The sequence below is a fragment of the Chlorocebus sabaeus genome, chromosome 8 (assembly GCF_047675955.1).
Source record: "Chlorocebus sabaeus isolate Y175 chromosome 8, mChlSab1.0.hap1, whole genome shotgun sequence".
NCBI classification, from domain to species: Eukaryota; Metazoa; Chordata; class Mammalia; order Primates; family Cercopithecidae; genus Chlorocebus; species Chlorocebus sabaeus.
This window is the reverse complement of record NC_132911.1, coordinates 2,544,346-2,558,835: the sequence shown is the minus strand read 5'-3', so window position 1 is coordinate 2,558,835 and position 14,490 is coordinate 2,544,346. Positions and strand designations below refer to the sequence as shown.

The 14,490-nt window shown below is 47.8% G+C and overlaps 1 protein-coding gene across 6 annotated transcripts in view; it reads right to left on the bottom strand.

Annotated features, from left to right (window-relative positions):
• The window catches only part of ARHGEF10 (Rho guanine nucleotide exchange factor 10), a 137,502-nt gene that overhangs the window by 80,562 nt on the left and 42,450 nt on the right, over window positions 1-14,490 (bottom strand). For 4 of the 6 annotated variants that reach the window (XM_073017913.1, XM_073017915.1, XM_007961582.3 and 1 more), the window contains exons 7-9: window positions 13,302-13,358; window positions 5,858-6,021; window positions 2,415-2,531 (exon numbers count right to left, since the gene is read on the bottom strand). In XM_073017913.1, the coding sequence (XP_072874014.1) occupies window positions 2,415-2,531; window positions 5,858-6,021; window positions 13,302-13,358 (338 nt within the window). The remainder of the gene's footprint in view (window positions 1-2,414; window positions 2,532-5,857; window positions 6,022-13,301; window positions 13,359-14,490) is intronic. The other 2 variants (XM_007961584.3, XM_073017916.1) reach the window with 1 other exon arrangement.

Genomic DNA, 14,490 nt, shown 5'->3' with positions numbered 1-14,490 from the left:
TAAAAGAATACTGTCAAGTAGTCTGGTTCTTGTGAGCGCATGTGCCATGTGCAGTTCTGGGCTAGGTTTTGTTTTGGTTTTGTTTGTTGTGGAAAAAAGAAAAAAACAGACTTCGAAAACACAGCCCTTCCTGGACATGGTGAAAAATGTTCCCTGCCCCATTTACAGTATTATGTGTGATCCGCCCACACAAAGAGCTACGTGGGGGTCACAGGTGAGTCACTAACGTGCACAAATGTCAAACAACTTGCCCCGAATTAAATGGCAAAACAACTAACTGCAGACGCTCACAGCTCCCGTTCAGCCTTTTAACCTCCCCGGGGCTTCCCACCGCACCCCATGTTGGGGCAAGGCCAGCTGTTGACAAGGCCACCTCACACACATGGTCACACGGACCCAGCCCCAGTCACGGGGCTGAATTCAAGGCCCAGCAAGTGCTGCAGACACGCACGGGATCCACCCGAGGGAGGGTCGGGGTGCAGCACACTGTGGATGTCAGACTTGGAGGCCACGTCCCCCGGGGCCTGGGGCTCCCTGCCTCCACTTCCTCGGACAGTGCCGTGCTGGACACTCACGGCTGCCTCAGACAGGCGTCTGAGGCGTCTCCTGCCATCTGACTTCTTACTCCTTAAAAACCGAACATCTGAGGTACTGGCCACTGGACGCCGAGTGATTCGTCTCTAGAAGATGATCTCTTATGGGACAACCGACGTCCCCTTCCCAGGGACCTCCCAAAGGGACCAGCAGTGCAGCTGAGAACCAGGCTCTCTTCACTCCGGGTCACATCACCGCGGGAGAAGCGGGGCTGCTGGACGCCGGTGAGCAGGCAGTTGCTCTAGCCCTGGCCGTGTCTGCCCGCCCTGGACTTCCAAACGCCTGAGGGCTGCCTTCGGGAAGTGTCCACCATGAACACCACGCAACACGCCTGGCCTCACACCTGCGTCGCCGGCCCAGCCCATCTCCATCACTCGCAACGCTGTCCCCCGTCGACGGCGTTAACGTCACGGCCCCCGTGGGCTCCCCCACTCCTGCATCTCCCAACCCCACATGGGACCATGTCCTGCTGCCATTTCCTTGGCCCCTGCACCCATGGCCCTGCCTCCCGCCCGATGCCGCAGACAGCCCTGCCCGCCTGCTCGTATCCATCCCGCACAGTCTGTCCACCTCCTGCTCTTTCTCAATCCCGGACCTAGGCTGTGAACCCTTGGTTTTCAGCCAGCCTGTCGGGGTCCCTGGACAGAGAATCAGAGAACTGCAAACCGACAAACTGGAGAGCCGCCACGGTCCCTAAGCCCCAGCTCCATGCAGAGCAGGTGACACCCGGGTTACGGGTCACAGCCTTGGCCAGGTCTCCTGGCTCCCAGAGCTGACACGGGGCTGCTCTCACTAAGGGAAGCGAGTGTGCTGGGCCCGACCCTGGCTGCTTCCCCGGCCTTCCTTCCCCGCTTCCCACAGTGCCCTCACCTGCTTCAGCCAGGGCACTCCCCGTGTCTGTGGAAATCTCCAAACGTAGCTCACACACCCCTCCCATGGCTCTGATGGTGCCCTCCGCTCCTCGGAAACCCCGCCACACTGCCTGCCGCCTCCAGCAGGTCCCATCAGACACCCTGCGGGAAGCCAGCCAGACGCTGGATGTGAGGGGGCAGCACGGCTCCCAGGAGGCGGCCGTAGCTTCAGATGGCCCAAGCACTACACGGCGGATGAGCCGGCTGCTCCAGAAGCCGTGTGGAGTGCACGTCCCTTTCCAGCGAGTGCCACTCAACACATGTGAATGATCACAAAATACCAGCAGGATAAAAGGTCAAATTCCAGGAAAAAGTACTTGACAGTGCCCTTTTAAAAGACATCACGCAGAACAGACTGTCACCACACTCAAGTCCAGCAGTTCTCAAGCGTTCCGGTCTCGGGGGCGCTGGACGCTCTTAAAAATTATGGAGAGCCCAAATGGCTTTCGTTTACGAGGGTTTTACGTATCAACATTTACTGCATTTGAAGTTAAAATGCTGAAAAAGTTTGGATATTTTTATAAATGTTCATTTAAAAAATAATCAACCTATTACATGTTATCTTAAATAACATCAATGAAAAATTGCTGTGTTTTCCAAAACAGAGAGTGGCATTGTTGTGCATTTCTGGAAACCCCTGTCACTTAGACAGCCGGACGGCATTGCGCCAGCTGTGAGGCCACAGCCGTGGAGCCTCCAGAATGTTCTCGGGTTCCCGGTAAGAGGGAGAGAGTGAAAGGCACCGAGCGTCTCAGAGTCCGTGTGAGCCCCAAAGCGCCGGGGGATGCCGGGAGCCCCGGACCACCCTTTGAGAACCGCTGTTGAGACGACAAGGACCAACCGAGCCACGTGGTTTTTCTTTACTGCCCGGCCTGTGAGTGGGGGCAGCGGCCGGGGGCAAGACTCTACCTTCAGTTCATGCTTCTGCCTGAGCTGCTGAATCTCCACCACGCCCACCGTGCTTGCCATCAACTCTCTCATCTTTTTCTCATAGTGCTCCTTTAAACGGGTTAGGTCATGAGAAAGCTACAGCATAAAGAGACACAGTCTTTTCACAAAAAGGCTCTTTTTGGTTCTTCGGGACAATTTTACATTGAGTGGATACTGGCAGCATCTGCAGTGGCACATCAGGCCTCTCCTGGCTGGGGGCTTCTGGGACCACACGTGAGAGTCCCCATTACTAGCCCGGTTGGTCCTTGGGAGATAAATGCACAAACAGTTGGCCGGGCGTGGTGGCTCATGCCTGTCATCCCAGCACTTTGGGAGGCGGAGGTGGGAGGATCACTTAAGCTCAGGAGTTCAAGACCAGCATGGGCAACATGGTGAAACCCTGTCTCTATTAAAATCACAAAAATTAGCCAGGCAGGGTGGTGTGCGCCTGTGGTCCTAGCTACTTAGGAGGCTGAGGTAGGAGGATCGCTTGAGCCTGGGAGGTGGAGACTGCAGTGAGCCGTGATGGTGCCACTGCACTCCAGCCTAGGCGACAGAGTAAGACCCTGTCTCAAAAAAAAAAAAAAAAAAAAAAGAGATAAATGCAGAAATGAGTTAAACATGGCATCAAAACACAGACACTACCCAGACGCCAGGCTACAGTCTTCTCCGTGCTAGATGGGAGCAAATGCACGCACACAAAACATCTGTAAAATCGTTCATTTACATTTTGGTGGAATGAACATTATCCAATATACAAAAATACACAAAATTATTTTTATGTCAGCATCCAAGCAAAAGATACTTGTATTTAAACTGTACTGAAGGTGACATATTTTGGGGATGGCAGCATGGATTTTCAACAGTCTCCAAACTGAGGTCACTTTCTCTCTGACTGGGGACTCCCTGGATCCTTGTCCGTGTGGTCACAGACACTTCAGATGCACGTGGCTGAGGCCCCACTGCTCCTCTGGGGGCATTTCTCATGTCACGGACACTTTAATAAAATTCGAGATTCTTTGAGATGACTTTTGAACAACATCTAGTTTTATTTTGGTCGTTTTTAAAATGTGACTGTTTAAACTAGAAAACTTGGTGCTGCCTGCAGCACTTCCATCCTGGTCAGGCCTAACCCAGAGGCGCCCTGTCTGCACCCCACACAGTATTCCCCAGACCAGGCCACTGTCCTGGCAACATGGAGGTGCAGGAGAGGCTGGAAATGCAGAGCCCGGCACTCCTGGGTTGTAATTCTGCACCACAAACCCACTGTGTGCTGGCTTTCCCCAGCTCCTTCTCCCAGCAGGGAGGGCTACTGAACCACTGGCACTGCCCGGGCAGTCAAGGGCTCCTCTGGGATATGGGTCTGCCCCAAGGCAAGGGCAGGGTCTCCTGAGTTATTATTAAGGAGCGACTACTAACGCCTCTGGGCTCCTCAGTGGCCTGGCCCCTCTGTCCACAGCCCACCACGAAGGCGAAACCAAACAGCATGTAACCCACGCTCCGAGGCACCCACCGAGCCTCCATCTGTGACATCAGAGTCCAGCGCTCTTCTTAAATCTCAGTTTAAATCAAGTGTCTGACTCAGCTACAGCAAGCTAAATATCATCTTAGTTATCAGCTCTGTTAAAAACTACAATTGCAGGCTGGGTGCAGTGGCTCACGCCTGTAATCCCAGCACTTTGGGAGGCTGAGGCAGGCAGATCACGAGGTCAGGAGTTCGAGACCAGCCTGGCCAACGTGGTGAAACCCTTTCACTACTAAAAATACAAAAATTAGCTGGTGATAGCAGCTGCCTGTAATCCCAGCTACTTGAGAGGCTGAGGCAGGAGAATCGCTTGAACCCGGGAGGGGACCTGAGATCACGCCATTGCACTCCAGCCTGGGTGACAGGCGAGACTCCATTTCAAAGAAAAAACCAAACAAACAAATAAACAGAAAAACTACAATTGCAGCTTCATTGGTTGTTTAAATCGCTATTGTAATAATGATGGTGACAGAAAAGACCGAATTCCTGGAAGAACTTGTGAATGAAACTGGGTGGGTGAGCTGACCGCCATGATCTGGTAGATTTTCCTTGAGTTTCATGAAGCAGGTTCACAGAATATGAGAATTGTAGGCAACCCATAATCACTTGTAAACCATAGGGATGTGGCAGCTACGTCCAGGAGTGAAATCTCCGCTTACTGGGGGCTACTAGGGGACGGGCGGGATAAAACCGGTTATCACCAAATGTCACTATGGTGGGCATCGGGTCACCATCTGTATCAGTAACATGGATACAGACGAGGCCAGCCTCAGACGAGGACTGCGTGTGGCCTGCATCTCAGCCTCACACAGAAAGTACATGGACATCACTGCAGATGAGCACAAATCTATCTTTTTACAAATAGTCAAAAAAAAACTCTTAACAACAAAAACCCTGTGGCACGGCCCGGCACCACCGAGACCTGGGATGTGTCTCAGCTGAACGGTTCCCAGGTTCCATGGCTCACAATCACCCGATTCCAGAATTCACGCCTTACAGCTCTGATGTCCCACCTCGCACCCTAATCTCAAGACTTACACACACACACAAAAATAAAAATTCCCTGTAAGAAAGAAATTCCCAGGCTGGGCGCGGCAGTTTACACCTGTAATCCCAGCACTGTGGGAGGCTGAGATGGGCAGATCACCTGAGGTCAGGGGTTCGAGACTAGCCTGGCCAACATGCGGAAACCCCATCTCTACTAAAAATACAAAAATTAGCTAGGTGTTGTGGCGGGCACCTGTAATCCCAGCTACTTGGGAGGCTGAGGCAGGAGAATGGCTTGAACCTGGGAGGCGGAGATTGTAGTGAAATGAGATCACGCCATTGTACTCCAGCCTGGGAGACAGAGTGAGACTCCATCTCAAAAAAAAAAAAAAAAAAGAAAAGAAAAGAAAAAAGAAAGAAAGGATTGTCACAGGGTAGTTTAGAAGCTTTTGTCCCTTAACATCTTCTATTTTTACCTCTTCCTGTTCATGCTGAACATGTTAAAGTTCAAAACCTCGCTTAAGGCAAAGTGCAGATGTGCTGTGTCTCAGGGAACCCTGATCCCATCTACTCAGTGTTCTGCAAACGGTGCTACGTGCAAAGCACATAATACATTAAAACACAAGCAATTCAGAGAATAACTACTTTCTTATTCCAGGTGGTGAGCTCATTTAAGACCTTTTAAGTGGTTTACAGAAGTTTAATTTCTCAATCCTTCCATGATGATACTTAACTATATGAAACAAGAGACGTCTTCTCCTTTGCCAATATCTTATGCTTTCCCCAAACTACTTACCAGCATCTTAACAAATCACTAAGAAGTACTAGGTGGCACACAATCGTATATTCACAGCCCCCTGCCCGTGTCAACACGAGAGCACTGTCCCTCACACGTGCCCGGAACACATACTTGCTTTTTGTGGTTACTGCGCAGGAAGGACCTGGGAATCCCATTCTTGCACTCCGAGTCACTCTGCTCTTCGTAACTTTCAAATTCACTCGAACTCCATCCGTATTCCAAAGAGCTGTTTCCGCCTTCATCCCCATTCTCAACATCATCATAAATCATTTCATCTGAGTGCATAAATTCCAAAAGGAAATTAAAACTTTAGAATTCCACGTGGGCTGTTTTGTGCCTGTTTGTGGTTTTACCGAGTCATCTAGAGCTGGGGGTGGAGGCAAATCTGAATCATGCTGAGGACCCTGCAGAGCCCCGGGCGGGCTCCGTGGAAGCTACTGTACAGAGCCTCCACCACCCAGGCAGCGCCGGGGAAAAGCGCTTCAGGCGTTTCTCACAAGTGCCCCTGCCCCATCTGTACCCTGAGGACCACCTGGCTACGGGCATCCACCACAGTCATGTCAGATAACTTGTCAGCCTTAGAGAACTTCCCACGAAGAAAAATCTCCCTTTATATAAACTTACGGGATGTTTTGAAAATTAGAGAGAGAATTGGTGGACAGATGATAGGCAGGTAGATGGATGGTGGATTATAGAACTAGGGATAGGTGGATGATACAGATATTCAAGTACCAGCACTAGCAAGAAAATACACACAGGTTTTTAAATTTTCAATGCTGTGATGCTAACAAGACTTTTAGAGAATGAAAATGACATTCTTCAAAATACCAGAATATTAGAGTCTCTCTAAATCTTTTATCAGTCACACAAGCATAAATGTTTCTTTATTTTACCTGGTTTCTTAGACATAAATAACCTCTTAAGAATAATCTCCATGCCTTAATAATATTAAATTTATTCTGTATGCACCCACAATCATTCACTATAACAAAACTTGGCCTTAAAGATCCTTAGTAATTAAGCACTGAGGAATATATACATCTTAGCACATAAGTAACATTCAAAACCAACACTTGCTTTCATTGGAAATGCAAAATTAGACATGAACTTGTCACTTATAATCCCTAGATATTTGAAATTACCCTATCCTTGTAATATTTCTCCACTGACTACAAAACGGGTCCTCCAAATGTCTGACTAAAAGTTCTGGCAAAGCCATAAAATGTGTGAAATGAGCTCACTTTGCAGAAGCTGCAGTGTGTTCTGTGTGCCACAGGCAATGATCACCACCCAGGCACCCGGCAGCCTCAGCAACTCAGCTCAGCAGATGAACAGGTCAAGTCTTTACACAACTGCCTGAAATTTGGGGCCAAGTGTCATCCTGAGAGCTCACTCACGTGCCCAAGAGCCAAGAGTCACCCTGAGAGCACACCCATGTGCCCAAAAGTGGAGGGGCTGCAGCCTCTACCACGGACTAGGGGACTCAGAAAGGCACCCCTACACGCCCCGGTGTGTGTCTGCACTCACCCTCCAGCCTGCCTTAGAACCTCCACCCCCTACACGCCCCAGTGTGTGTCTGGACGGACCCTCCAGCCTGTCTTAGAACCTCCACCCCCTACACGCCCCGGTGTGTGTCTGCACTCTCCCTCAACCCTGTGATAGAACCTCCACCCCCTACACGCCCTGGTGTGTGTCTGCACTCTCCCTCCAGCCTGTCTTAGAACCTCCACCCCCTACACGCCCCGGTGTGTGTCTGCACTCTCCCTCAACCCTGTGATAGAACCTCCACCCCCTACACGCCCCGGTGTGTGTCTGCACTCTCCCTCAACCCTGTGATAGAACCTCCACCCGCTACACGCCCCGGTGTGTGTCTGCACTCTCCCTCCAGCCTGTCTTAGAACCTCCACCCCCTACACACGCCGGTGTGTGTCTGGATGGTCCCTCCAGCCTGTCTTAGAACCTCCACCCCCTACACACGCCGGTGTGTGTCTGGATGGTCCCTCCAGCCTGTCTTAGAACCTCCACCCCCTACACACCCCGGTGTGTGTCTGGATGGTCCCTCCAGCCTGTCTTAGAACCTCCACCCCCTACACACCCCGGTGTGTGTCTGGACGGACCCTCCAGCCTGTCTTAGAACCTCCACTCCCTACACACCCCGGTGTGTGTCTGCACTCTCCCTCCAGCCTGTCTTAGAACCTCCACCCCCTACACACCCCGGTGTGTGTCTACACTCTCCCTCCAGAGGTTCTAAGGAACCTCCATCCCCCATTTCCTTGCATCCATCTCTGGACTTCCAACTTTTCTGGTCTACATAAAACAAGTCCACAGAGGCATGGTTTTTAGACATGTTATCTTTTTCACCTCAATTAGATTTTTGGCCCTTTGAGAGCTGGAGCTGCATTTTCTGTATTCAGCACAGCAGTTGGCAAGAGTCTAATCAATCAATCTAGTTCTCTCAGTGCCTTGTTAGGGCTCCGGGGACCTGGCCACAGGATCAGGCAAGTTCAGACGCCGTTACCTTAGCTCTATTACAACTCAGGCTATTCAGAGGCATGAAAAATGGGTGGTTTTCAACGTTTTAGAAACGCAATTGCTGTTCTGGCCCCCAGCATACTTGGAACTTCCAAGGACTTTGAAGGGTCTTGCTAACCATCAATTCAGTGAATTACTTATGTCCTCTTGAATGCCTGGGCTCGCAGATTTGTGGTTCTAAAACTGGACGTTAAATCCAGTCACCCTGACGTGTGTTTTCTGACCGAGCCAGTGACTAGGGCAGTGCCATCGACTTATTTTCCGTGATGACAATCTTGTCGGCCCTTAGCCCGGCGTTTTTAAAAAGTGGCCCTACGGAGGTGTTGGCTGCACAGTGAGCGTACCTAATGCCACTCAACTGTACACACGGAACTAGCTGAAACGAATATTTACGTATACCCTGACACAATTAAAAAAAAAAAAACAGAAGAAAAGTGGCCCTGTGTGGCCTTCATAACATCTCCCACTTGCTCCTTGTGTTTTGAGAGCCCCGAACTCTAAACGAGTGAGGAAATGCGGGTGCACTACCCCACAGGCTCCTCTCAACGCAACGAGGAAATGTGGGTGCACTACCCCGCGGGCGCCTCTCAACGCAAGGAGGAAATTCGAGTGCACCACCCCACGGGCGCCTATCAATGCCAGGAGGAAATTCGAGTGCACTACCTCACGGGCTCCTCTCAAGGCAATGAGGAAATGCGGGTGCACCACCCCGTGGGCACCTCTCAACACAAGGAGGAAATTCGAGTGCACCACCCCACGGGCGCCTATCAACGCCAGGAGGAAATTCGAGTGCACCACCCCATGGGCTCATCTCAACGAAAGAGGAAATGCGGGTGCACCACCCCGCGGGCGCCTCTTAACGCAACTTGATGCCAGCACACTGTCACTTTCTCCTCTTGCTTTTTGCTCACCATGGCTTCTGAGTTCTTATAAATATACACACATATAGTTTCTTCATTTTTCTGCTGCTGTGCCGTGAGTGGTTTACTGGGTACTTCTGCACGGTGCCCTCCGGCAGCCACCAGGCTTTCCAGTCTCCCGCTCCTCAGGACAGCTCTGCACAGAACATCCCACGGGACCCTCCTGCGGCGGCATGAGCTTCTCTCGGAAACTGGCTCCCTGCCCCACCACCGCTATGGATGGCCTGTTAACTCCTGCTTGTGCTGTCCTTACAAAGGGGACACACTGGACCTCGCCACACGGCAGACGGCCGACGGCTGGACTTCCACACTGTGCTGGGTTCTGAGTCACCAGACCACGCCTTCTGCGAGGAACGCCCAATACAGCCGGACAAATTACCCCAAAATGCATTTCAAACTTGTTTTTACAGCAACTAGCCTTTGGTCCTCACTTTATTTGTGGCATCTATTTAAGTAGCTTCCTATGAGCACACTTACCTGCAAGCACCTAGCAGTTTTCCTGATCGACAGGATGAAACCACTCTGTCTCCATGACAGCAAGCACACCTCCATCTAGTACTGGGTATGGAACTGCCCAAAACGTATTTGGGGAATGAATAAATTAATAAATGCCTTGGGGTCCTCCCCATTACATTTGCGGTAGATTTTACGAACACGTCCTTAATTCAGTGAAGTGAGTTTCCTTCTATCAGGAGTTTTTAATGTTGGATGGCCATTGAATCTCCGCAAGTGCTTTTTAAACACATGCTGAGAGGAGCATACAGGTTTATGTCCATTAATCTGGGGAAATCGTGTTACAAGAACTTCCCAAAGGATCCTGAGCTGCTGCCATGAATGTAAGAGGTCAAGATGGGCTCTTGCTTATTTGTCAGGGTCACGCTGGATTCAATTTCCTGACATTTCAGGAAGGAAATGTAGCATCAACCCTTGTGGGTGAGGGGCGTTTACAAGCTTATCCTAACATTATAAACTAATTTACGCCGCATCCTTGCTTCTGCTATTCACTGGAACCGTGCATGTGACAGAGGGGTTTGTCTGCTCCCTGAAGGCTCAGTAAACCCCAGCATAAAAACATCTGAGCCTGGTGGGCTGCTCTGCACAGCAGTTAAGCAAATCATTCAATATCTTGGATCTTATAGGTTTAGTCATGGTTTTTATTTTGGGTATATTTGATTCTTCAAGGCAATTTTTAATTTAATCTAAATTGATAAAAAGTTATTTATAGCATCCTCTTATGGTTTTTACAAATTTCTACTGCAGTTACATCCTCTTGATCAACTTCTTCCTTCCTTCCTTCCGTCCTTCCTTCTTCCATCCCTCTCCTCGCTTTCTCTCTTTCATCCTAATATAACCAGAGGCTTGTCTATTTTTGTATTATTTTTAAAGAACCAACCTTTGGCTTTGTTAATACTTTATGTTGCTTCCTGGTTTTTTATTTCATCATTTTTGCCTTGCCCATTATTTTTTCCTGTCACTTCCCTCAGCTCTGCTGCTCTTTCACGTAGCTGGCTGGATGCTCAGTTCACTGTTCTCTGTTTTGTTTTTTTTTTTCTTTTTTTTTTTTTTTGAGACAGGGTCTCACTCTGTTGCCCAGGCTGGAGTGTAGTGGCGCAATCTTGGCTCACTGCACCTCCCGGGTTCAAGCAATTCTCTGCCTCAGCCTCCCGAGTAGCTGGGACTATAGGCGCCCGCCACCATGCCCGGCTAATTTTTGCACTTTTAGTAGAGATGGGGTTTCACCGTCTTGGCCAGGTTGGTCTTGAACTCCTGACCTCATGATCCACCCACCTCAGCCTCCCAAAGTGCTGGGATTACAGGTGTGAGCCACTGTGCCCAGCCTGTTTTATGAACACATGCCATTATGTCTATAATTCCTTAGACTTTGAAATCTATACCATATAGTTTATGTAATGTTTTTATTATCATTCAAGTCAATATATTTTCTAGTTTCTATTTTGTGTTTATCTTTGACCATGAGTTACAGAGTAATATGTTATTTTTAATTTCTAAATGTTTGTGTTGAATTTTTTTACTGATTTTACTCAACTGTTATCAGGAAATAAGGTCTGAACACCCATTCTTTGGTATTTGTTAATATTTGTTTTGAGGCATACTATATAATTTTTTTAAAATTCCATGTGTTTAAAAAAATACATATTCTGGAACTACTTGCTTCAAGGATCTGTATATGACCTTCAAATCAATCATACTATGTTGCTGTTCTAGTCTTTCATGGTTTACTGATTTTTTTTTTTTTTTTTTTGAGACAGTTTTCACTTGTTTCCCAGGCTGGGGTGCAATGGCACAATCTTGGCTCACTGCAGCCTCTGCCTCCCGGGTTCAAACAATTCTCCTGCCTCAGCCTCCCAAGTAGCTGGGATTACAGGCGCCCGCCACAACGCCCGGCTAATTTTTGTATTTTTAGTAGAGACGGGGTTTCACCATGTTGGCCAAGCTCGTCTTGAACTCCCGACCTCAAGTGATCCACCCACCTTGGCCTCCCAAAGTGTTGGGATGACAGGCGTGAGCGACTGTGTCTGGCCGGTTTACTGATTTTATGTCCAGGATCTGTCAATAGCAGAGAGAGTTTTCTTAAAATCTCTCACCCCAATAGTGTATTTACGTATTTCTGATTAAGCCTTGTTATAGTTTGCTTACATATCTTAAGGCTATGCTGTTAGGTGCATATGAGTTTAGAACTGTTACATATCCTCCTCATGAATTATTCCTTGCTTTATGGCTTAACGTTTAGTGTATTATTATAGTGATACTGGCAATACTTTGGTTAGAATTTGCATTCTATTTCTTTCTCCATCCATTTACTTACAAATCTTCTGTACCCTTATGTATCTCTCATAAGCATTTATGGCTAGCTTTGCTATTTTATCCAATCTGAGGATTTCTTTTACTGGCAATAGGATCCACTTTGCTATGCATACCAATATGTTTGTACTTATTTTGCAGTCTTTTCTCATATGATTTGCAAAGCTTTCTTCTTTTATATTTTCTTGCTTTTACCAGACTGGGTTTTGCTCTACTGGTTTCAAAGTTAAACAATCTATTCCTATTTTCTTAGCAGTTACCCATAAAATGCAAACTTGACCAATCATAGCAAAAAAAAAAAAAAAAAAAAAAAAAATCAGTAAAAAATGCTGACTTCAGAACACATGGCATGAACTGTCACCTGTCCTTCAGTCGGCACTGGCTGGGGTTCTGGCTCCATCTTAAACTCAATCAGCGCTGTCAGGGCTGTCTTGAGTGGCGCTGGTATGGTGGACTTTCCACATGCCCAACACCTCCTGGGCTCCCCACTCCCTCCTGCCTCCCGTCACCTCCTTCGCGGTTCAGTGTGCTCTTCCCTGCAGCGAGCGCATCATTAACTATTTCCGCAGATTCCACAGGCAGCAGGTCCCCCGGCTCTGCCTCACGCGGCCCATCTCCCTTTTGAAAGGACAGTACTTTGCTGGATGTGGCCGCTCAGGCTAAAAGGGCCACTTCCTTCTTCGCACTGAGAACCCACCCCCAGCCTGTGAGTAAGTCAAATGGCTCTTCCTTCGTAGGGAGCCATGTTTTCTCTCTAGTAGCTCTGAGGAGATTCACCCTGGGCTTGGTGCTCTGCGGTCTCCATTGTACTGGCCTAGCTATGGATCAACGTGTCATTCATCTTGCTTTGAATCTGTATTTCTAAAATCTGAGAATTTATGTTTTTCTTCAATTGTACAGAATTCTTAGTTATTTCTTTGAATATTATCTTGGCCTGATTCTATTTTCTCATTGATGTCATTTATTTGACATACGTTGTACGTTGCTGCTTCTCAGCCTCAGTGTTTCCTACCTCTTGCCGACATTTTGCGTACCTTTAACTCCTCTGCTTGCTTGGAATAAGTAAGATTAAACTGCCCTATTTCAAGTGTTATAAGCAGACACACAAATGTGCACAAACACCAACATTCCACCACACATCAATAAGCCATTCCGGAAGCAACATATAAAACATGAATACAGAAAACGTCTGGGCTGTCCACTAAACAGTCAACTTTTGCATCCAGAGGGAAAGGCTGCTGAGTGGAATCTCCTCAAATCAATTCCAGACAAAATCAAACCTGGTTCAGAGTCTGAGTTTTCCCTTGGAACGTCATCGTAAATTGCTTCTTCTGGATCTAGAATAAACAGGGAGAAACACTTTAAACAGTGACCAACATAAAACTCGTGCAATTTAAAATTCTACAGGCCACAGTCGCTGACGATGTCATGATTATTCAAAAAGTTGGCTTATAAGGGTAGTGTTTTTGTTAATTTATTTTTTACTTATTTGTTCTTTGTCCTAACCAGTGGACAGCAAGGACTGTAAGGTAGCTAACAGCACCTTACCAAAGCATAAGCATTATTTTTAGGGCAGAATAATTTGTTGGGAATGAAGGATGTCTGTTTAAACGGACCAGCTGTAAAATGTCACTAGGAAGGAGATTTATGGTTTCCAGGCCAATCTTATTCTATGATTGTGTGTTCAATTACACATTTCTATATGGCTCTCTTACAAGCATTTCGAGCTTATGAAGTCAATGTTCTGATGCACAAAAAAATACAACAGTGGTGCATGGAATTCCAGACACAAGAAAAGAGCCCCTCAGTGCTGGATAAACCGGAAAACCATCCAAACAAACCAATGACACCACGATTTTGTGCCACTGAAGGTAAAAAGTAGTAGCAAGTATCAAAATGCTAAACATATAGGACAGTGTTTCTCCCGCTGTATCATATGCAACACTGGGGTTCTGTGAAAGTGAAACCGTTTCATAAAAAAGAAGGGAAGTTCTGGAAGCAAAACCACGCTGTGCGAGACGACCACAAACGACACCGGCAATGAGCCTGAGGTTTACTCAAGTATCTGTAAGAGTTACACGCTTCACATGAAAAGCCGTTTCATAAAAAGACCTTGAAATCGAGGTTCCACTCATTGACTACCGGTGCTCTCCCTGCAAGAGAACGTCCAAACTACGACGTATGACTGTGTCAAAAACAACAGAAAACGCTTCCTAAGCCACATAAGAAAGAAATGAGAACAAACCCAAACTCTCCCCTGACATCCAGCCACCGCTCCTGTCCGTTAGCGGGAAATAAACATTCAGGAAAATTCCTTATCTGCTGCTGTTGTCAAGCTCCAGTATTACAGATGCTCTTTCTTTTAATAGCATTTACTATCTGCAGCCACAGTAAAGATTTCTACTCCTCTTAGATAATGTTCAGGGACTGCTAGTTTAGAGATCATATTTCCAAATATAGTTATTCTAA